Consider the following 25347-nt stretch of genomic DNA (forward strand, 5'->3'; position numbering starts at 1 on the left):
AGGTGGCAACATGCACCTCTAGCGTTTGTTTGCTGACCGCCATAAATACTATTGAAGAAGGACTTCACGCTGGACCAATGGTTTTTATAACTAACCCAAGATAGACCACAGCCTGTCGTTTCCAATGTGAGCAAATAGAACAAGCAAAAGGTGGGCAGAGCCTAGCACGAGCTAACATTGGCTGGTTCTAGCATGTATATGCATATTTCGGTTAGGGAACGCCTACTCTTAAGTGCGCGTGTGCAATAACTCAATTCGATGCAGTCCTGAACAACGCACTTTTTAAAAACTTTCTCAAACGGTAAAGTCTACCAAAGTTAGTCCTATCTGTTCGTAACAGATTTTAGTTTTGGAAACAAAAACTGCATTGAGATCAAATGTCTCATCGATTAGAACATTAGCAAAATGTCGGCCAAAATCCATCTCGCTCCATCTTCTCCCACTGCCAGCCACTGGGCTTCCTCTCACCACCATATTTGGTAGTGAGTGGAAACGCCAACCGGATGCTTCACATTTATTCCTCCAGTGAAATATCTATGTCATTGTTCTATCTGTGGCTGGACTCTCTCAGATCAAATCTTATCCAGGATCTTACTGAAGTAAGATTAGCCTACATGAATTTGAATCCAGTTTTGATATTTAAATAGACGTTTGATTGCTCTGATCTAGCTGTTTCGGTTGTAGACTTGAGACTGGAATTGCCTGCGACAATGGCATAATAGATATCTGAACGCTCTGACAAACATCGTAACTATAGCGTACACATTTCTTGAAGAAACGTTGAAGAAATAATAGCGTCCACAATGGATCGGGTAAGTTTGGTTGCCTTTTGTTAGCAATATAGGCCTACTGTGGTCAGTGTGGTGTTTGAAATGTCTAGGCCTAGTTTTCACATTTGATCGTCCACTTCCATGCGTTCCATTTGAACAGCTAACGTTAGCTAGACAGTGGTGGGAAATGTACTAAATGATCATACTTGAGTAAAGATATCTTAGTAGAAATGACTCGACTAAAAGTCACCGAGTAAAATATTACTCGAGTAAAAGTATTTGGTTTTAAATATACTATCCTGCTAAGCATTCGAAATGTAACTAGTACTTTTGGGTGCCAGGAAAAATGTATTGAGTAAAAAGTACATTATTTTATTTATAAATTACTGGAGTAAAAATTGTCAAATATAATTGTAAAGTTGAGCCACCCCTTGTTTTTTGGAAACTTTGCACAAAATTGTGTGACCAAATATGTAATCATTTGTGGCTGTGGTAACTAATGACAACCATAAAAGTCCAAATTGGCTATACCGTAAAAATTGCTGAAAAATATAGAAAGAATACTATTTCCCTTGAAGTAGTGATGCTGAATGTAAAACATTGCTTAACTTACCCCACTCTCTCACACTTTAAAGTAGTCCTCCGGTGATTTAAAAAAATATGTATTGTAATGACCTGACTAGATTACAATATATATATATTTTTTAAATAAATGTTATTGTTGAAAAGCAATATCCCAACTATAGATACAGTAAAGTACACACTTTACTGATGTCATCGGCCCCTTCCTTGCTTGAGGAACAATACAATTATTTAACACAGGTTTAACACCTAACACAAACATTGTACTTTTTACACACTTAGCATAGACTAGGCCCTGTTGTTACCTCATATCCCAGCCAGCGATAATGCCTTGCATTACACCTGGGAAGAAAGCACTTCCATTTGCTCAAAGTGCCATTGGCTCAACTTACCCAAGGCAAACATGTTGACTATATTAGCCCACACAGCTACAAGGATGCATTTTCATGCTAGGTTTAGGACCTCATATTGACGCTTATTAAGACCCCAACTGATGTATAGAACAATCTTAAAATTGTCACTTTTGGTTAAGATACAAGCACCATGAAACCTCTAAGCCAAATTCAGTTTTTTAGACCTAACTTGCTTACCACTTTTTTTCATGTGTTTTCTTTCTTCCCAGACTCCATGAAATGATGACCTCTTCCTAAATATTTGGTGAAATTATTAATTTTGTGTATGGTTTCCTAGAAACAAGGCCGGCTCAACACTCTCCCCTACAGTAATATGGATAAAAACATACCACTATTTCCAAAGTTATTATAGTACACATACATTTATTTGTAACTAGGCTATAGTGGTACAATGTATTATGGAACAGTTAATATAAAAACTTCTATAGTCTGTGCCATTACAGTTGAACAATTTTTTAAAACTTATTTTATACATAATGTTGCTGCTACTGTCTCTTTTGACCGAAAATAAATAACTTTTGGGCATCAGAACAGTGAATATTAGCTTTTTTTCCTTTAACGAGTCCGATGAGCCCGACATGAAGAACATACTGCTTTCTCAGGAACTTGCCCAAATCTCCGTCATTTGCGTGAAAAGAAGACAGAGAAAAAGTGGGTTGCCTTCTGAGAATTCGTAGGCGATCGAATAAACCCTCTCTGCCTTCCGTTCTACTAGCTAATGTGCAATCATTGGAAAATAAAATCAACGACCTACAAGGAAGATTAAACTACCAACGGGACATTCAAAACTAATATCTTATGCTTCACGGAGTCGTGGCTGAATGACGACATTATCAACATACAGCTTGCTGGTTATACGCTGTATCAGCAGGATAGGACAGCGGCGTCTGGTAAGACAAGGGGTGACGGACTATGTATATTTGTAAACAACAGCTGGTGCATGACATCTAAGGAAGCCTCAAGGTTTTGCTCGCCTGAGTTAGTGTGGTCTAGAGCATATCATGAGGTACTCTATCTACCTAGAGTTTTCATCTGTATTTTTGGTAGCTGTCTACATACCACCACAGACCGATGCTGGCACTAAGACCACACTCAATGAGCTGTATTCCGCCATAAGCAAACAGGAAAATACTCATCCAGAGGCGGTGCTCCTAGTGGCCGGGGACTTTAATGCAGGGAAACTTAAATCTGTTTTACCAAATTTCTATCAGCATGTTAAATGTGCAACCAGAGGGGAAAAAGTTCTAGACCACCTTTACTCCACACAGAGACAAAGCTCTCCCTCGCCCTCCATTTGGCAAATCTGACCATAATTCTATCCTCCTGATTCCTGCTTACAAGCAAAAATGAAAGCAGGAAGCACCAGTGACTCAGTCAATAAAAAAGTGGTTAGATGAAGCAGATGCTAAGCTACAGGACTATTTTGCTAGCACAGATTGGAATATGTTCCAGGATTCTTCCGATGGCAATGAGGAGTACACCACATCAGTCATTGTCTTCATCAATAAGTGCATCGACGACGTCGTCCCCACTGTGACTACGTACATACCCCAACCAGAAGCCATGGATTACAGTCAACATCCGCACTGAGCTAAAGGCTAGAGCTGCGCTTTCAAGGAGTGGGACTCTAACCCAGAACCTTATAAGAAATCCCGCTATGCCCTCCGACGAACCATCAAACAGGCAAAGCATCAATACAGGACTAAGATCTAATCGTACTACACTGGCTCCGACGCTCGTCGGATGTGGCAGGGCTTGCAAACCATTACAGACTACAAAGGTCTTCCAGGCGAGCTAAACTACTTCTATGCTCGCTTCGAGGCAAATAACACTGAAACATGCATAAGAGCACCAGCTGTTCCGGATGACTGTGTGATCACGCTCTCCGCCTCCGATGTGAGTAAGACCTTTAAACAGGTCAACATTCACAAGGCCGCAGGGCCAGACAGATTACCAGGACGTGTACTGCGAGCATGCTCTGACCAACTGGCAAGTGTCTTCACTGACATTTTCAACCTCCCTGTCCGAGTCTGTAATACCAACATGTTTTAAGCAGACCAACATAGTTCCTGTGCCCAAGAACACTAAGGTAACCTGCCTAAATTACTACCAACCTGTAGCACTCACGTCTGTAGCAATGAAGTGCTTTGAAAGGCTGGTCATGGCTCACATCAACACCATCATGCTAGAAACCCTAGACCCACTCCCATTTGCATACCGCCCCAACAGATCCACAGATGATGCAATCTCTATTGCACTCCACACAGCCCTTTCCCACCTAGACAAAAGGAAAACCTATGTGAGAATGCTATTCAATGACTACAACTCAGTGTGCAACACCATAGTGCTCTCAAAGCTCATCAATAAGCTAAGGACCCTGAGACTAAACACCTCCCTCTCCAACTGGATCCTGGACTTCCTGATGGACTGCCCCCAGGTGGTAAGGGCAGGTAACACATCCGCCACGCTAATCCTCAACACGGGCCCCTCAGGGGTGCGTGCTCAGTCCACTCCTGTACTCCCTGTTCACTCATGACTGCACGGCCAGGCACGACTCCAACACCATCATTAAGTTTGCCGATAACACAACAGTGGTAGGTCTGATCACCGACATTGACGAGACAGCCTATAGGGCGGAGGTCAGAGACCTGGCTGTGTGGTGCCAGGGCAACAACCTCTCCCTCAACATGATCAAGACAAAGGAGATGATTGTGGGCTACAGGAAATGAGGAACCGAGCATGCCCCCATTCTCATCGACAGGGCTGTAGTGGAGCAGGATGAGAGCTTCAAGTTCCTTGGTGCCCACATCACCAACAAACTAACATGGTCCAAGCATACCAAGACAGTCGTGAAGAGGGCACAACAAAACCTATTCCCCCTCAGGAAATTAAACAGATTTGGCATGGGTCCTCAGATCCTCAAAAGGTTCTACAGCTGCACCATCGAGAGCATCCTGACTGGTTGCATCACTCCCTAGTATGGTAACTGCTTGGCCTCTGACAGCAAGGCACTACAGAGGGTAGTGCGTACGGTCTAGTACGTCACTGGGGCCAAGCTTCCTGCCATCCAGGACCTCTATACCAGGCCATGTCAGAGGAAGGCCTTAAAATGGTCAGGCTCCAGCCACCCAAGTCATACTGTTCCCTCTGCTACCTCACTGCAAGTGGTACCGGAGCGCCAAGTCTAGGTCCAAGAGGCTTCTAAACAGCTTCTTCCCCCAAACCATAAGACTCCTGAACATCTAATCAAATGGCTACCCAGACTATTTCACCCCCCCCTCCCCCTTTTTTACACCGCTGCTACTCTGTTATTTTCTATGCATAGTCACTTTAATAACTCTACCTACATGTACATATTACCTCGACTAAACAGTGCCCCCGCACCTTGACCCTGTACTGGTACCCCCTGTATATCGTCTCACTATTGTTATTTTACTACTGCTCTTCAATTACTTGTTACTTTTATTTTTTATTCGTATTTTTTAAACTGCATTGTTGGGTAGGTGCTTGTAAGTACAGTTGAAGTCTGAAGTTTACATACACCTTAGCCAAATACATTTAAACTGTTTTTCACAATTCCTGACATTTAATCCTAGTAAAAATGCCCTGTCTTAGGTGAGTTAGGATCACCCCTTTATTAAAAAAATATGAGAATGATTTATTTCAGCTTTTCTTTCATCACATTCCCAGTGGGTCAGAAGTTTACATACTCAATTAGTATTTGGTAGCATTGCCTTTAAATCGTTTAACTTGTGTCAAATGTTTCGGGTAGCCTTCCACAAGCTTCCTTCAAGAAGTTGGGTCAATTTTGGTCCATTCCTCCTGACAGAGCTGGTGTAACTGAGTCAGGTTTGTAGGCCTCCTTGCTCGCACACGCTTTTTCAGTTCTGCCCACACATTTTCTATAGGATTGAGACCAGGGCTTTGTGATGGCCACTCCAATACCTTGACTTTGTTGTCCTTAAGCCATTTTGCCACAACTTTGGAAGTATGCTTGGGGTCATTGTCCATTTACGACCAAGCTTTAACTTCCTGACTGATGTCTTGAGATGTTTCTTCAATATATCCACATACTTTTCCCATATGATGCCATCTATTTTATGAAGTGCACCAGTCCCTCCTACAGCAAAGCACCCCCACAACATGATGCCACCACCCCCGTGCTTCGCGGTTGGGATGGTGTTCTTCGGCTTGCAAGCCTCCCCCTATTTCCTCCAAACATAATGATGGTCATTATGGCCAAACAGTTCTATTTTTGTTTCATCAGACCAGAAGACATTTCTCCAAAAAGTACGATCTTTATCCCCATGTGAAGTTGCAATCCGTAGTCTGGGTTTTTTATGGTGGTTTTGGAGCAGTGGCTTCTTCCTTGCTGAGCGGCGTTTCAGGTTATGTCGATATAGGACTCGTTTCACTGTGGATATAGATACTTTTGTACCTGTTTCCTCCAACATCTTCACAAAAGGTCCTTTGCTGTTGCTCTGGGATTGATTTGCACTTTTTGCACCAAAGTACGTTCATCTCTTGGAGACCGAATGCGTCTCCTTCCTGAGCGGTATGACGGCTGCGTGGTCCCATGGTGTTTATACTTGTATACTATTGTTTGTACCGATGAACGTGGTACCTTCAATTGGAAATTGCTCCCAAGAATGAACCAGACTTGGAGAGGTCTACAATTGATTTCTTCTGATTTTCCCATGATGTCAATCAAAGAGGCACTGAGTTTGAAGGTAGGCCTTGAAATACATCCACAGGTACACCTCCATTTGACTCAAATTATGTCAATTAGCCTAACAGAAGCTTCCAATGCCATAACAATTTTCTGGAATTTTCCAAGCTGTTTAAAGGCACAGTCGACTTAGTGTATGTAAACTTCTGACCCACTGAAATTGTGATGCAGTGAAATAATCTGTCTGTAAACAATTGTTGGAAAAATTACTTGTCATGCACAAAGTAGATGACCGACTTGCCAAAACTATAGTTTGTTGACAAGAAATGTGTGGAGTGGTTGAAACACTTAGGTTGGAGTCATTAACTCGTTTATGTAAACTTCTGACTTCAACTGAAACCATTTCACTGTAAGGTCTACACCTGTTGTAATCAGCGCGTATGACCAATACAATTTGATTTGACTATGGTAAACTCGGCTATAGTGGTAAAATGTCTTATGGGGACAGTCAATACTACAAACTTAATTAGTAAGTGCCATTACAGTTTTTCTCAATTTTTGGAACAGTGTTATAGAGAGATAAAGACTAAAGTAATAAAATGTTATTTTTATGTACAATATTTCCTGTGGTCACCAGGACAGAGCTAGTCCCTCCACCATGCCGGAGTCCCTGGGTCATAACTCTCCCGGTAGCACCTTACTGCTGGGTCTGAAGAGGGTGTCTGTGAGGCTGGTCGACTGCAGGAAAACACCAGCGCAGAGTGGAACTGTGAGAGAAGGACACGAGGAGGGAGATGGAGATTTGATTTCATCAAGTAAGAACAATGGGGTGTGTTGATTAAACTACAATCTGCTTCTCTAACTGCTCATTGATTGATAAACAATATATATACAGGTAACTGCCAAAATAAACACCAACATAGTGCCTTAATAGACCAGAACAGCTTAAATGTGGCTTGGCATAGATTCTACATAGATTCTTCTCTATCGGAGGGATGCGACACCATTCTTCCACCAGAAATTCAATGATTTGGTGTTTTTTTGATGGTGGTGGAAAACGCTGTCTGAGGTGCCGCTCCAGGATCTCAGAAGTGTTCCATTTGGTTGAGATCTGGTTACAAACAGCCATGACGTATGATCTGCATCGTTCCCTTTCAGTCAGGAAACTTGGCCCAATACAACTGTGGGCAGTTTGAGCGCTAGCACACTCTACTGAAGAACATTAGTCACGCCTGACAAGGCCAATATACCCTGTGCTTCAGCGGAATCCCCGCCTACCAAGGCACGGAGTCATTCCTTCAATTTCTTCCCGTCTTCATCTCGAGCTGAGCAGAACAATCTCACACATTTCTTCTAAACAAAGATTGGAATGCAATTTCAGGATTTATTCCAACTTAACTGTCCCACTAACTCGGGCTCATCCTTCTGGAAGTTGTGCGCTGAAAGGCAGTGCACAGTTTTGCAATATACCCAGATGCCACAGGTTTGTTGTTGGGTTGGAACCCTAGGTGATCTGCCGTGGGCCATTTCATTCGGTGTTGGGTTGGGTCGTGATTTCAGATCCCCTGAGTTTCCTGACTAAAAGGGAACCTACAGTTATGACTAGAACTAATGTTCAATGAAACAGGCAAATAAAGTACAACAGTTGTTTGGCCTCACACCGCCATGTTCAGATTAAGAGCGGTACTGAATTGAAGGAATGACTCCGTACCTTGGTTTTATCACATGAGAAGGTGGGACTTCTGCTGCCGGGCACAGTGTTCATTGGCCTTGTCAAGCGTGATTCTAATGTTCCTCCAGTAGGGCTAGTGCATGAACTCCCTATAGCTGTACCTTGTTTCCGTCCTTCAGGGAACAGTAGTTAAAGTAATAAAATGTTTAATGCTCATTAAATCATTCAGGGAACACTCATGCCCTGTGGATGATGAGGGCATTGTCATCAACCATAGGTTGAAGGTGAACACTCAATGGCTCTGCATTTATTGGCGTTTACCTTGCCCTCTAAGTGGTTGAGTGGACCTAAACCATGCCAGGAAAATTAACCCAACACCATAAGAGCCGCCAGAACCCTAAATTCCTCAAGTGGTTCCTTTTATTTTGGCAGTTATGTTTATACTGAGGGTCATATTTGTTTATGGATTGCAAAACCTAGTTATTCAATGTCTTTGCTTCACAGGGGACACCCCTAACTGTCATTCGCTCAGTGGGAGGGGCTTATCATCTGGGGAGCCTCAACATCATGTTGCTGACGAGGCAAAAAAGAGTCTCTACAGATCAGAACAACTCAAGAAACCCCAGCAGAGAGGTTTAGGGAAGAAACCTCATCACTGCTGCTCTGACTGTGGGAAGAGTTTCACTAGAAGGAGTGGCTTCATTATTCACCAGCGGATTCACACCGGAGAGAAACCATACTGCTGCTCTCAGTGTGGGAAGAGTTTCACCTGTCCAGGAGGTCTTAAGTTACACCATAGAATCCATACAGGAGAGAATCCGTACAGATGTTCACAGTGTGGGAAGAGTTTCGCTGCTTCTAACACCTTAAAATCTCATCTGAGAATGCATACAGGGGAGAAGCCTTACCCCTGCCTTGATTGTGGGAAAAGCTTTGCTAATGCAGGAACCCTAACCATACACAAGCGTGTACACACTGGAGAGAAGCCTTATAGCTGTGATCAGTGTGGAAAAAGCTTTTCTCTTTCAGAAAATCTAACTATACACCGGCGCATACACACTGGAGAGAAACCTTATGTCTGTTATCAGTGTGGGAAGAGCTTCACTCAGTCAGGAGACCTGACTACACACCAGCGAACACACACTGGAGAGAAGCCTTATAAATGTGATCAATGTGGAAAGAGCTTTGCTCTCGCTTCGTCCCTGACTAGACACCAGCGAACACACACTGGAGAGAAGCCTTACAGCTGTGATCAGTGTGGAAAGAGCTTTGCTCGAGCTTCCAACCGGTCTACACACCAGCGAACACACACTGGAGAGACACCTCACAGCTGTGATCAGTGTGGTAAGAGTTTTAGTCAGTCAAGAGATCTGATTACACACCAGCGAACACACACTGGAAAGCGGCCTTATAGTTGTGATCAGTGTGGGAAGAGTTTTAGCCAATCAGGGAACCTGATTAGACACCAGCGAATACACACTGGACAGAGGCTTTATAGCTGTGATCAGTGTGGGAAGAGTTTTAGTCAGTCAGGGAACCTGACTAGACACCAGCGAACACACACTGGACAGAACCCTTATATCTGTGTATGTGGAAAGATATTTGTTAATTTAGGGCCAATGAAAAAACACCAGAAAGCACAAACATGTCGTCTTTCAACTCCCTCCTATCCGACACCGGTTCCAGATCCCTAAATAAAGGATCAATAGAAAACATCTAGTGAACAGTCATATCCATCTCTCATTCTTAAACAGTTGACTTAGTCTGGTCACCATGGTAACCTGTTTGGAACATAGATGCGGTAAAGAAGTCAATCGAACTCGAGCAAAACAATAGAATTGCCATGGAAATGTGTGGGAGAAAAGGGCCATGGGGGAATAATCTTGAATCTCTTCATTGCCCCCCAGCAAAATTAGTCTACGTTTAGACTATTGTTTATATGTGTATGTCACACTATATTGAGGTACAAATCAGAGTATAACGCTTGTATGTCAACCCCAACCAGCAAATGTTAATTTCATATTCACCAATCAACTGCATTACAGTTAAAAATGATTGACTACCACCACCGATGTCTGTATGCTAGCTATGCTAACCAGCTTATACTAACTGGAGTTAGCATTTGGAAGTCACTTCTCAACTTTTAAATGTTACCTGCGAAAACAGTCAAATATATCCAAATCGGACTTAAGTAACCACATTGTGAGCCTGTTACAATACATATAGTGCATTCGGGAAGTATTCATACCCCTTGACTATTTTCCACATTTTGTTACGTTACAGCCTTATTCTAAAATATATTAAATACCTTTCCCCCCCTCAATCTACATACAATAACCAATAATGACAAAGGGAAAAGTTTAGGAATTTTAGCAAATGTATATAAAAAAAAAAGAGATGCATACCGGTACCTTATTTACATAAGTATTCAGACCCGTTGCTATGAGACTCAACATTGAGCTCAGGTGCATCCTGTTTCCATTGAGATATTTCTACAACTTGATTGGAGTCTACATGTGGTAAATTCAGTTGATTGGACGTGATTAGGAAGGGCACACAACGGTCTATATAAGGTCCCACAGTTGGCCGTTCATGTCAGAGCAAAAACCAAGCCATGAGGTTGAAGGAATTGTCCGTAGAGCTCTGAGGCAGGATTGTGTCAAGGCACAGATCTGGGGGGGTACATCCTGTAGAAAACACAAACAGCTCTGCACTGCTTTGCGAAGCGCAAGAAGTATGAATTCCCTGACTTCTACTGAGGTCGTATCACCGTAAATGCTACATGGCCAATGCAGATGTCGGGTTGACCATGCAGCGCCCAGATGCACAATGTGCTTCTCTGCAGAATGCGCTCTCTCCTGCCAATTTGTGCACTTTCATTGTTTCATAACTTCATTGTGTGAATTGTTTGCATTTGATATCACTTCCCCAATTACATATCAAAAGTTGTACATTCTAACGTTAATTCCTTATTTACAATGTTTGCTACTTTGGTTACAGTCATTACTGTTAATGCATTCAATATTATTATTCGAGTCTTCCCGGTATTATTGTCGGAGTCGACACGTTGTTTGCAGACCGCACAACCTATGCTATACTTGAGAGAAACCAGTTTTGATTTATTTCATTCCATTTATGAGTTTTGTCATTTTAGTCAGTCTTTTGTTTGGAGCGCTCCTGTCAATGTTGAGTAAGGACGCGCATGCATAGAAGTAGGCCAATAGGCTACCTGGCTTGCGGGCAAATGTGTGTGTATATAAATGTGCCCATTTTGGGAGATAGTATTTCTGATTGGCTTAACACACCATCACTAATGACCTGTTGATCTTCTCAAAGTAATGTTTTCTTCACCTCAAACTGCAAGCAAACAAAGTCTGTTTTTACATCCATTGAGAATTACAACAGTTACGCATTTTGTATTTGTAAAATCTTTCCAGCGATCTCCCTTTTTCAATAACAGCATAGTGTGAAAGGGAAAAATGTAATGCTCTGATCCAGTGGAATTGTAAAAAATAGGCCTACCTGATCACTTATCAGTGCTTGACTTGGACTGAAACAGTTCCGGTACTCATTTTGGGTGCTGGTACGGTTTATATTTTGGTGCAGAAACTCCACAATACTTTGGAGCTAACATTCTACAAGACAAACAGGAGCTTAAGCAGTAGAACATTTGCAGTGCTGGTACTCAGCTCCATTGAGCTCCTGCTCAAGTTTCTTATCCCTTGTGCAAATAGCCTACAGCTGTGTCTGTCCAGAGCTCATTGGCACAAGAAACTTAGGGTCCAGAATATCTTATAAAATGTTGCAAGTTCGCTAGCACAAGTTTCGGGCCGGACCCAGTAATGTTTCAAGTTTGTTGCAGACAGGCCATTTGTATGTAGCCAATGTGATTTATAGGATATTTAATTTTATCAGGATGTTTTCTACCTGCAGGTTGAAAGGTTTTTATTTGTTGGCTTTGTTGGCAATAGAAGTTACTTTTTAGGTTTGTACCATTTTTCATTTAGATTTGGCTAGAATTTTGATTAACCATTTGACAATGATTTTGAGATATGAAGACTTTCACAAAAATGTGCATATGAAAACCATAACTGGCACACAGATCGGTAGAAATGGTAAGAAATTGTCATTCCACATGAAAGGTTGCGAACTCTTCTTGTAGCCTATTACTGGTAACTTCAGGAGAGTAATGGCAGAATTGGAGATAGCCAGCAGGAGCGGGAGGAGAATAGTTGGGTCAGGTTACGTTTTTCCTTCTTCTGGTTATCTAGATCTCTGGCGCCCTCTTGAGGCATTTGCCTTATTTCATCAAACCGTAAGCTTAAAGCATCAGACAAGCTCAGTGCATATAGTTGATTTTATTAACACACATTGGGTGTGTCTATAAATAGAAACATACACGTTGAAACATTTAGATCAAATGGATTAGTTAAAAGAACAGATGAATTTCGGTCTACAGATTATAATTTTTTGGTCAGATAGCCCTAGTCTGAATACTTTCCGGATGTTGTAAATCATGACGATTTGACGAATATCCACTTTGTTAGATCAGATTTGTTGAACGGTCCTCATTCCATTGACTCCTTTCCTGCATCTATAATATGCAGCTCTGATCTAGGAGCAGGTTTCCCCTGTGTCCATGCAATATCACACATTGCGATCTAAATGGATAAATTGTATATATTATATTGATTAAAAGTCACCTTGTCAGAGCAATTTACATGTCTCGCCAGGGTAAGCCTACACGAAACATAGCCCTTATTTTAACTGTTTCTAAAATCCCCTATAGGGAAAAATGTAATGGTGGAAAAACTATTGGAACCATTTCCCTGCTTGACCACTAGGTTTTAGGGGTATTATGACACGTCCACGGTCTGGCTCTATAGAGAGAAATAGTGATGGCATCTTTTTATAGGCACTAATTTTGCCATGGTTCTTTGGACAAAGCCATGGGGAAAATGTATAAAAATAAGGTCTGTGGGAAACTGAGCTGTTTTGTTCTGAGAGACTTCATCAGCTAATGTAACTTTTTGTGAATTTAGAAAGCTTTTTTTTTATTACATAAATCCAAGGTTTCATAATTCATAAAGGTCATTAAAACTTCTTATGGCTTGGGGGCGCTATTTTCACGTCTGGATGAAAAGTGTGCCCAAAGTAAACTGCCTGCTACTCTGGCCCAGAAGCTAGGATATGCATATAATTGGTAGATTTGGATAGAAACCACTCAAGTTTCTAAAACTGTTTGAATAAAGTCTGTGAGTATAACAGAACTGATTTGGCAGGAGAAACCACCAGCACAATCCATCTAGCGAAAAAAATGAGGTCAATCTGTTTTCCATTAAATTTCTAGGGCAAGGCCGTTTTAATAGAAATATGCTTGCAGTTCCTATAGCTTCCACTAGATGTCAACAGTCTTTAGAAATTGGTTGATGTTTTTCTTTAGAGAAATTAAGAAGTAGCCCTGTTATTTTCCTGTGTCACTCACTCCAGGCCAGTCCTCTTCTGGCTGTGCCGGGTGGAGATTATAACAGAACATGGCCAAGATGTTCAAATCTTCATAATAATAATCACAGTGGTTGTCGAGGGTGCAACAGGTCAGCACCTCAGGAGTAAATATCAGTTGGCTTTTCATAGCCGATCATTCAGTGTCTCTAGAGTTGAAAACAGCAGGTCTGGGACAGGTAGCACGTCCGGTGAACAGCTCAGGGTTCCATAGCTGCAGGCAGAACAATTGAAACTGGAGCAGCAGCACGACCAGGTGGACTGGGGACAGCAAGGAGTCATCAGGCCAGGTAGTCCTGAGGCATGGTCCTAGGGCTCAGGTCGAGAGAGAGAGTGAGAATAAATACACTTAAATTCACACAGGACACCAGATAAGACAGGAGAAATACTCCAGATATAACAGACTGACCCTAGCCCCCCGACACAAACTACTGCAGCATAAATACTGGAGGCTGAGATAGGAGGGGTCGGGAAACAGTGTGGCCCCATCCGATGAAACCCCCGGACAGGGCCAAACAGGCAGGATATAACCGCACCCACTTTGCCAAAGCACAGCCCCCACACCACTAGAGGGATATCTTCAACCAGCAACTTACCATCCTGAGACAAGGCCGAGTATAGCCCACAAAGATCTCCGCCACGGCACAACCCAAGGGGGGGCGCCAACCCAGACAGGAAGATCACATCAGTGACTCAACCCACTCAAGTGGCGCACCCCTCCTGGGGACGACATGGAAGAGCACCAGTAAGCCAGTGACTCAGCCCCTGTAACAGGGTTAGAGACAGAGAATCCCAGTGGAGAGAGGGGAACCGGCCAGGCAGAGACAGCAAGGGTGGTTCGTTGCTCCAGTGCCTTTCCATTCACCTTCACACCCCTGTGCCAGACTACACTCAATCATAGGACCTACTGAAGAGATGAGTCTTCAATAAAGACTAAAAAGTTGAGACCAAGTCTGCGTCTCTCACATGGGTAGGCAGACCATTCCAAAAAAATGGAGATCTATAGGAGAAAGCCCTGCCTCCAGCTGTTTGCTTAGAAATTCTAGGGACAGTTAGGAGGCCTGCGTCTTGTGACCGTAGCAACGTGTAGGTATGTACGGCAGGACGAAATCGGAAAGATAGGTAGGAGCAAGCCCATGTAATGCTTTGTAGGTTAGCAGTAAAACCTTGAAATCATCCCTTGCCTTAACAGGAAGCCAGTGTAGAGGCTAGCACTGGAGTAATATGATCACATTTTTTGGTCCTAGTCAAGATTCTAGCAGCCGTGTTTAGCACTAACTGAAGTTGTATTTAGTGCTTTATCCGGGTAGCCGGAAAGTAGAGCATTGCAGTAGTCTAACCTAGAAGTGACAAAAGCATGAGTTAATTTTTCTGCATCATTTTTGGACAGAAACGTTTTGATTTTTGCAATGTTACGTAGATGGACAAAAGCTGTCCTTGAAACAGTCTTGATATGTTCGTCAAAAGAGAGATCAGGGTCCAGAGTAACGCCGAGGTCCTTCAGTTTATTTGAGACGACTGTACAACCATCAAGATTAATTGTCAGATTCAACAGAAGATCTCTTTGTTTCTTGGGACCTAGAACAAGCATCTCTGTTTTGTCCGAGTTTAAAAGTTAAAATTTGCAGCCATCCACTTCCTTATGTCTGAAACACAGGCTTCCAGATTTTTAATTGAAATGTACAGCTGTGTCATCTGCATAGCAGTGAAAGTTAACATTGTTTCCGAATGACATCACCAGGAGGTAAAATATATAGTAAAAACAATAGTGTTCCTAAAACGGAACCTTGAGGAACACCGAAATTTACAGTTGATTTGTCAGAAGACAAACCATCCACAGAGACAAACTGATATCTTTCTGACAGATAAGATCTAAACCAGGCCAGAACTTGTCCGTGTAGAACAATATGGGTTTCCAATCTCCAAAAAAAAGTGGTGATCGATGGTATCAAAAGCAGAACTGAGGTCTAGGAGCACGAGGACAGATGCAGAGCCTCGGTCTGACGCCATTAAAAGGTAATTTACCACCTTCACAAGTGCAGTCTCAGTGCTATGATGGGGTCTAAAACCAGACTGAAGCGTTTCGTATACATTGTTTGTCTTCTGGAAGGCAGTCTAACCTAAGCTGCGCAAAAGCTTTTTCAAAAATTTTTGAGAGGAATGGGTGATTCAATATTGGCCGGTAGTTTTTATTTTTCTGGGTCAAGGTTTGGCTTTTTCAAGAAAGACTTTATTACTGCCACTTTTAGTGAGTTTGGTACACATCTGGTGGATAGAGAGTTGTTTTATTATGTTCAACATAGGAGGGCCAAGCACAGGAACCAGCTCTTTCAGTAGTTTAGTTGGAATAGGTATGCAGTATGCAGCTTGAAGGTTTAGAGGCCATGATTATTTTCATCATTGTGTCAAGAGATATAGTACTAAAACACCTGAGTGTCTCCCCTGATCCTAGGTCCTGGCAGAGTTGTGCAGACTCAGGACAACTGAGCTTTGGAGGAATACACAGATTTAAAGAGGAGTCTGTTATTTGCTTTCTAAGGATCATGATCTTTTCCTCAAAGAAGTTCATGAATTTATTACTGCTGAAGTGAAAGCCATCCTCACTTGGGGAATGCTGCTTTTTAGTTAGTTTTGCGACAGTATCAAAAATACATTTCGGATTGTTCTTATTTTCCTCAATTAAAATAAGATGATCGAGCAGCAGTGAGGGCTCTTCGATACTGCACGGTACCGTCTTTCCAAGCTAGTCGGAAGACTTCCAGTTTGGTGTGGCGCCATTTCCAATACAATTTTCTGGAAGCTTGCTTCAAAGCTCGGGTATTTTCTGTATACCAGGGAGCTAGTTTCTTATGACAAATGTTTTTCGTTTTTAGGGGTGCAACTGCATCTAGGGTATTGCGCAAGGTTAAATTGAGTCCCTCAGTTAGGTTGTTAACTGTTAGAGCTGCCCTGCCCTATAAGAAACACAAACAAAATTTGAGTTTGCTATTCACAAGAAGAATTGCCTAATGTGAACCATGCCTTGAACAAAATAGATCTCAGAAGAGCTAAGATTAAGAATTGTTAACATGCATTACGCTGGAAAGTGTTAAAAAAGTATATTTTAAAAGCCTTGATATTCATCAGTCCACTGTAAGACAAATTGTCTATAAATGGAGAAAGATCAGCACTGTTTCCACTCTCCCTAGGAGTGGCCGTCCTGCAAAGATGACTGCAAGACCGCACGCAGCACAGAATGCTCAATGAGGTTAAGAATAATCCTAGAGTGTCAGCTAAAGACTTATAGAAATCTCTGGAACATGCTAACATCTCTGTTGACGAGTCAACGATATGTAAAACACTAAACAAGAAAGCCGTTTGTGGGAGGTCGCCATGGAAGAAGCCACTGCTGTCCAAATAAACCATTGCTGCACATCTAAAGTGCGCAAAAGAGCACCTGGATGTTCCACAGTGCTACTGGCAAAATATTCTGTGGACAGCTTAAACTAAAGTTGAGTTGTTTGGAAGGAACACACAACATTGTGTAGAGAAAAAAAAGGGACAGCACACCAACATCAAACCCTCATCCTAATTAACTGCTACTCTCCGTTTATCATATATGCATAGTCACTTTTAACCATATCTACATGTACATACTACCTCAATCAGCCCGACTAACCGGTGCCTGTATATATCCTCGCTACTGTTATTTTTCACTGTCTTTTTACTGTTTTTATATCTTTACTTACCTGTTGTTCACCTAATCCCTTTTTTATCATTATATATTTTTTTTAAATTCAGAATTGCACTGTTGGTTAGAATTTCACTGTTGTATTTGGTGCACGTGACAAACTTTGATTTGATTTGGAGGGAGCATCATGATTTGGGGCTGCTTTGCTGCCTCAGGGCCTGGACAGCTTGCTATCATCGACAGAAAACTTGGGAATTAATTTTATCAAAACTGTAATGCTCTGTCCGCCAATTGAAGCTCAACAGAAGTTGGGTGATGCAACAGGACAATGACCCAAAACACAGAAGTAAATCAACAACAGAATGGCTTCAACAGAAGAAAATACACCTTCTGGAGTGGCTCAGAGTTCTGACCTCAATCCGATTGAGATGCTGTGGCATGACCTTGAGCAGTTCACACCAGACATCCCAAGAATATTGCTGAACTGAAACAGTTTTGTAAAGAGGAATGGTCCAAAATTCTTCCTGACCGTTGTGCGGGTCTGATCCACAACTACGGAAAACATTTGGTTGAGGTTATTGCTGCCAAAGGAGGGTCAACCAGTTATTAAATCCAAGGGTTCACATACTTTTCCCACCCTGCACTGTGAATGGTCACACGGTGTGTTCAATAAAGACATGAAAACGTATAATTGTTTGTGTGTTATTAGTTCAAGCAGACTGCCTATTGTTGACTTAGATGAAGATCAAATTGTATGACCAATTTATGCAGAAATACAGGTAATTCCAACGGGTTCACATACTTTTTCTTGCCACTGTATCTCCACATTGACAACAAGATTGGTTGGTGGTGGGTGGTACATCCTGTATAAACACCAACTCCCTTTCTTGACTGCTTCCTTCCAGCAGTGTAGCAGGGAGATTCCTAGATGTGAGAAGTGTGCAGGAGGACCTGAGAGAAAGGAATGTCTAGTATTGATGTAAAAAGTTGTGTGTGTAAACTGTAGGGGTACCCATGGTGCTTGAGATCAGACGTGTCCGGTGAGAGAAAGACAGGTTGAGGTTACCAGGATCACAGTAGTGGAGAAGGTGTTGTATGCTGAGGCAGTGAAGGGAGTAGTAGAGGAAGATGGGTCCAGGGTGAGGGATCCTGAGAGGATCTCTGTGATTAGGCTGAGGTCAATAGAGAGTGATAAGAATAACATGCTTCAAGTTGTTTTTAAACGTTTTTTTGGCGTTCATGGCCATGGTTGTCGACTGTAACGCAGCAACAGAACGTAAATCACAGCGCATAGATGTTGTGGTGGCAGCTGCAGAGAAGTACTTGGGAGTATGAGATTTTACTGCAGAAGAGTTACAAGGTATTTTGAACGATAATGTTCCATCCTCCCAGGCTGCTGCCCTGGTGTAGGATCAAAGGGCCAAAGTAGTGGAATAATGAGGTTTTAATTGGTGTAGGGTCAGTGGTGTAAAGTACTTAAGTAGTACTTTAAAGTATGTTTACTTAAGTTGTTTTTGGGGTTATTTGTACTTAACTGTTTTAATTTGACAACTTACTTCACTACATTCCTAAAGAAAATTATGTACTTTTTACTCCATACATTTTCTCTGACACCCAAAAAACCTCATTACATTTGGAATGCTAAGCAGGACAGGAAAATGGTTCAACTCAGGCACTAATCAAGAGGTCATCCCTAGTGCCTCTTTATTTTATTTAACCTTTATGTAACTAGGCAAGTCAGTTAAGAACAAATTCTAATTTTCAATGACGGACTAGGAACAGTGGGTTAACTGCCTTGTTCAGGGGCAGAACAACAGATTTTTACCTTGTCCAACGCTCTAACCACTAGGCTACCTGGTCAAGCAGACCCACGAAACACAAATTATTTGTTTGTAAATTGTGTTGTAGTGTGCCACTGGCTCTCTGTAAAATAAATAATTGAGTTGTCTGGTTTACTTAATATAAGATATTTGAAATGATTCATACTTTTACTTTTGATACTTAATTAAATTTGAGAAATTACACTTGATACTTAAGTATATTTAAAACGAAAGACTTTTAGACTTTTACTCAAATAGTATTTTACTTTGTGACTTCCAACTTTTACTTTAGTCATTTTCTATTAAGATATCTTTACTTTTACTCAAGTATGACGATTTGATATTTTTCCACCACTGTGCAGCATTAGTTAGTTGGTTTTTCCCAAAGCATAATGAATTCAGACTACAGAGTAGTAGGCTGATACACAGCCAATACAGTACGCAGCGGCATGCATCTATAACAATTGTATGCGGACCGCCATAATACCAAAGAAGAAGAAGACCACTTCCTTCACTACAGCTTTGAGTCTGCTCCGTGAAGCGGAAGAAGTATGAATGCACTGACTACTGCGGAGGTTGCATTGCTGTAAATGCTGCATGGCCACTGCAGAGGTCGGATTGAACATACATCTTGTTTTACTGGTTCGTTGCACGTATAGCGCAGCGGTAATCAGTATTGTATTTACAAGGCTAAACTTACTGGGCCTCAGACAAGTAACTATCTGGACTTTCGAAGGGGACGTTGTTCCAACAGACTCTCGGGTAGAGTTAGACGATAACAGGATTATTAGTGGATAGGGTGTTGAACGTTTTATTGACTCTAATGGATAATGTAAAATCTTATCCAGGATCTTCCTGAAGTAAGATTAGCCTACATCAGACATTTGTCACAATTTAAGTCGAGTTGTGATATTTAAAATTACGTTTGATTGCTCTGGTCTAGCTCTTCTTTATATGAATGCCACGACAAAGAAGTGTACGGTACACATTTACTGTCAAGTTTTTTATTTGAAGAAACAATAGCTTCGACGATGGATCGGGTACGTTTGGTTTACTTTTATTAACAGTATAAAATGTATTGGCCTAGTTTTCATCTTCGATCTTCCATATCATTCGTTCAATTTGAACAGCTGGACAAAATAAACAATGGTGGTAATAAACTCTTGGGATATTTTGTCCTTCAGCAAAGTAGCCTACTAGCCTAAAGCACACAGATTGATACAAGGCCATGTGTAACGAGTAGGTAAAGTCAGAACAATGGAGAAATAGGCCAGAATGTTGTTTTTACATGGAAGCCAATCCAGAAAAAAAATACATTACCTATGTGTTGTGATTGTGTTGTTTGATGCTGTTAGTTCATATGCCTTGACACATTTTGCATGTAATTTACTTGCCTAGTTAAATAAAGGTTTTAAAAAAAATAATAATAATAATCGGACTTCTAAACAAATATTGATTTAGTTACCTCAAGTCGCAAAGAAAACAGGGGCTGCCTCCGCTATTTAAGCACCATTTCAACTTCAACATCATCTAATCACCAATGCTTAGTCTAATAAATTGACAACTAAAAGATACCAACAACGATTTAGTCCGATCAACCTAAGCTAAATATGTCTATCCATGGTACTGATATCTGTGTGTGAGTGCAAGTAGAAAAAAACATAATTCAAAACCACTTCTGCCTAGATACTATGTTAACGAATCCCTAATTGTCTTTCTGTCCTTCCAAAGTGTGCAGTTATTCACTTCCCTTCACTGATTGGAAATTAAATGACTGGTATAAAACATATGGTGGATACACCCACTAGCCCATGACTCCAATCTAATTATGTTTCTTTTTGGTACAATTTTCACAAGTATGTGTTACATTTTCACAACTCTAAGCACAAAAATCAGTTTCAAACTTAGCCCATTTTCAATTGATTTCTTTTTGAAAATATTTTCATGTCATTTGTTTTTAAACTGCTAAAAACTGAACTACGAAACCAGAATTATATAGTGTCGTTTTTTTAAGTACTGATATAAATGAGTTTATTCCATTCATTATCTGAATGTTGTTGATACACTGTAAGCTGTTGATTTTAGATGAGAATGCTGTTACAGTAACAAGTCACATAGAAAAGTGGATCTTGAGCAATGTTGCATGGGGCAGAAATCTCACCAGGCTACACCAATACCTTTTTACTGTAGGTTTCTACTACATGCCACAATACCCCTAAATCTGATGGTTCTTCTATGTATGTACTGTATAAGAATACTGAAACTATGAGACTGACATTTTTCTCAACATTCTCCAAGTGGGATATCGAGCAGCAGTAGTTCTGGTGTTTAGGTTTTTCATCACTGGCTATTTGAACAAATCATGATTTAGCAGATGTTACCATCTTTCAAATTTCGTAAGGTGGAGGTGGCATTCGGCCTGTATCTTGAGAGACGGGGGAGCTTCTCATTCCGGTTCTGTTCCTCGTTCTAGCATCTCCTAATCTCTCCCAATATGTATGAACCCAGAACTTAATCGAGTGACTGACCAATTACGTGACACTTAAATTCTGTGTTAACCAAGATTAACTCAGGGTGAAAGATGTGTTCAACTCCACTGAATGTTGAATCAAAGGTTCTGAACATAAGACTGGATATTACAAAAATATATACCACTTCCATTTGAAAAATTGGCCGACGTGATTGAGAAACTGTACATATGTGTAAAGTAATGAACGTTGACACACTTCAGGAGAATGGTGCATCCTTATAATTCCTCCTGCCAATCAGAGATTTAGACTAAATTAATAAAATGTTTGGTCTAATGATATTCTATGTACAATTCTTCCTGTGGTCACCAGGACAGTGCTAGCCCGTCCCCCTCCAGCCTGCCGGAGTCCCCTGGTCACAACTCTCCCGGTAGCGCCTTACTGCTGAGTCTGAAAAGGGTGTCTGTGCGGCTGGTCGACTGCAGGAATACACCAGGGCAGAGTGGAACTGTGAGAGAAGGACACGAGGAGGGAGATGGAGATTTGATTTCTTCAAGTAAGAACAATGGGGTGCAACTTCTGTTGATTTGATAAAAAATATACACTCAGTTACCAGTTTATTAGGTACACCCATCTAGTACTGGGTCGGACCCTCCTTTGCCTCCAGAACAGCCTGAATTATTTGGTGCATTGATTCTACAAGGTGTCAAACTTTCCCCAGGGATGTTGGTCCATTCTAACGCGATGGCATTACGCAGTTGCTGCAGATTGGACGGCTACACATTCATGCTGCCAACAGCCCGTTCCATCTCATCCCAAGATACTCTTTTGGGTTTGGTCAGCAACAATGTTAAGATACGTTGTAGCGTTCAATCGATGCTCAATTGATGTCAAAGGACCTAACGTGTGCCTGGAAAACATTCCCCACACCAGATCACCACCTCGACTAGCCTGTCCCGTTGACACCAGGCTGGACGGGTCAATGGACTCACCGCCACGTGACCCACTGTATGTAGGAGCGATCAATTTTTGTGAAAGGGGGGGTGGACCAAATAAACTGTCCGCTGAGTGTATGTTGCTATATCATTTGTATCATATTTGTTTATGGACTCATATTTCCAAAACCTAGTTACTCAATGTCTTTTGTTTCAAAGGGGACTCGCATAACCACCGCTCTTTCAGTGGAAGGTACTTATCATCTGGGGAGCCTCAACATCATGTTGCTGAAGAGGCAGAGAAGAGTCTCTCCAGATCAGATCACCTCAATAAACACCAGCAGAGAAGTACAGTGAAGAAACCTCACCACTGTTACTCTGACTTTGGGAAGAGTTTTACTAGACTGAGGTCCTTAATTCACCAGCAGATTCACACTGGAGAGAAACTGTACTGCTGCTCTCAGTGTGGGAGGGGTTTTACTGCATCTAATGCCTTAAAATATCATCTGAAAATTCATACAGTGGAGAGGCCTTACCCCTGCCTTGATTGTGGGAAAAGCTTTGCTAATTCAGGAGGCCTGACCATACACAAGCGTTTACACACTGGAGAGAAACCTTATAGCTGTGATCAGTGTATGAAGAGCTTCAATCAGTCAGGACACCTGACTACACACCAGCGAACACACACTGGAGAGAGGCCTTACAGCTGTGATCAATGTGGGAAGAGATTCAATCAGTCAGGAGAGCTGACTACACACCAGCGAACACACACTGGACAGAGGCCTTATAGCTGTGATCAATGTGGGAAGAGATTCAATCAGTCAGGAGAGCTGACTACACACAAGCTAACACACACTGGAGAGAGACCTTACGTCTGTCTATGTGGAAAAAGCTTTGCTCGAGCTTCCACCCTGACTAGACACCAGCGAACACACACTGGAGAGAAACCTTATAGCTGTGATCAGTGTGGAAAGAGTTTTTCTCAAACTTTCTCCCTGGCTAAACACAAGCTAACACACACTGGAGAGAAAGAAGCCTTTTATCTGTGATCAGTGTGGGAAGTGCTTCAGTCAGTTATGGACCCTTTATTCACACCAGTGAACACACACTGGAGAAGGAGCCTTATGTCTGTCTAGGTGGGAAGAGCTTTGTTTATTTAGGGCCAATGAGGAAAAAAACAGAAAGCACAAACTTGCTGTATTTCGTCTCCCTCCCTTCTGTCACCGGTTCCAGATCCCTAAATAAAGGATCAGTAGAAAACATCCAGTGAACAGTCATATCCATCTCCCATTCTTAAACAGTTGCCTCAGTCTGATCACCATGGTAACCTCTGGAGCATAATATGCAGCTCTGATCTAGGATCAGGTCTCCCCTGTGTCTATGTAATATCACACATTGATCTAAATGGATAAATGTTATCATAGGAAATGTTATAGTGAACCTGTGTGTGGGGTGGGGGGGGGTTGATAATTGTATCTTCTTTCATATACTCATGATACTATTATTATTAAATTCTTCATGTAGAATAATGTTTCAACAATAGGTGTATATTCATTTATTCAATAAATTAAATCAATTATCTTCTAAACAAGTTATCACTTTCATTTCTTAAATGTTATATCTACATTCATTAAAAGGATCCTAAAACGAATCAATGACGCATTGAATAATAATATTCATGACGTCAAGGCAAGAACTATGTATGCTGTCTTGTAACAACGGTTAATGTAATAACTTTTAGATTTATAATGTAATAAAACCGGTAAATGTAATATCTTCTTGGTTAATATGATAAAATGTTGAATTGTTATAGTATGACTTTTTCCACTTAATGTAATAAGTTACGTTATCAGGTGAGTAACAACTTTTTAAATAAATAACATAATGACTTCAACCGATCAAACACCTAAACCAATGTTTTATGTGTTACTTCACTAATGTTAATGCACATACTACCCTCCACCAATTACAAACCCACACACACAAACCTATGCACTTGTACTCACACACAAACACACACTCTAATATTCAAATCGTATTGGTCACATACATATATTTAGCAGATGTTATTGCGGGTGTAGAAACGCTTGTGTTCCTAGCTTGAACAGTGCATTAAGTAATATCTAACAATACACACACTTCTAAAAGTAAAATAACGTAATTATTGAAATGTACAATTGTATTTATATATATATACACACACACAGACACAATGATAAAACATTTACTGAATGAATCTGTAGGCCTTATAGTCAATGAGCCAGGGTGCTCGGTTGTCTCACTTGGGGTGAAAATGTCTCATGTAGATTTGTTTTAAGGTCTATGTCCCTGGAGTTGAATGTGTTCTATCATTGCAGCAATGGTAGCTTTCTGTGTGTTATCACTCTTTCTATTCATCCCTCCATCCCATTCAGTTTTACCCTATGACAACGTCAGCATACAGGTTATTACTCATGTATACCCTTTAATCATAGCTCATTGGAAAGCTTAGATTCACAGCTGTCCATTCAGAACAGAACTTTGATCTTCGACCTCTAGAATACAGACTTACCTGTATACATTGAGTGTACAAAATATTAAGAACACTTTCCTAATGTTGAGTTGCCCCCTTTGCCCTCAGAACAGCCTCAATTTCTTGGTGCATGGACTCTACAAGGTGTCAAAAGTGTTCCACAGGGATGCTGGCCCATGTTGACTCAATGCTTCCCACAGTTTTGTCAAGTTTGCTGGATGTCCTTTAGGTTGCAGTTCTTGAGACAAACCGGTGCTCCTGGTACCTACTACCATACTCTGTTCAAAGGCACTTCAATATTTTTTTCTTGCACATTCAACATCAACGGCACACA

General features: G+C 41.3%; 1 protein-coding gene and 1 pseudogene across 6 annotated transcripts; one reads left to right on the top strand and one right to left on the bottom strand.

The window, feature by feature from the left end:
* LOC129831186 (zinc finger protein 883-like) overlaps positions 1-25347 on the bottom strand; it is a 145443-nt pseudogene that overhangs the window by 59230 nt on the left and 60866 nt on the right.
* On the top strand, positions 295-24691 carry LOC129831257 (zinc finger protein 239-like). Of its 6 annotated transcripts, none has more exons than XM_055894487.1 (4): positions 295-812; positions 7072-7249; positions 8611-9450; positions 21939-22032. In XM_055894487.1, the coding sequence occupies exons 1-4, from the start codon at positions 804-806 to the stop codon at positions 21947-21949; spliced, it is 1038 nt and encodes a 345-aa protein (XP_055750462.1). In that variant the 5' UTR covers positions 295-803; the 3' UTR covers positions 21950-22032. The 6 variants fall into 6 exon arrangements, with proteins under 6 accessions (XP_055750462.1, XP_055750452.1, XP_055750442.1 ...); XM_055894477.1 differs by lacking the exon at positions 21939-22032 and adding an exon at positions 16797-17969; XM_055894467.1 differs by lacking the exon at positions 21939-22032 and having other exon boundaries at positions 298-812; positions 8611-17969.

The sequence above is a fragment of the Salvelinus fontinalis genome, chromosome 2 (genome assembly GCF_029448725.1).
Source record: "Salvelinus fontinalis isolate EN_2023a chromosome 2, ASM2944872v1, whole genome shotgun sequence".
Lineage (NCBI taxonomy): Eukaryota > Metazoa > Chordata > Actinopteri > Salmoniformes > Salmonidae > Salvelinus > Salvelinus fontinalis.

Bases quoted from the DNA above. Each gene is read 5' to 3' on its own strand.
- LOC129831257 (XM_055894467.1), top strand. The intron at 7,250-8,610 runs GTAAGAACAATG...TTTGCTTCACAG, and splicing joins TGGAGATTTGATTTCATCAA to GGGACACCCCTAACTGTCAT.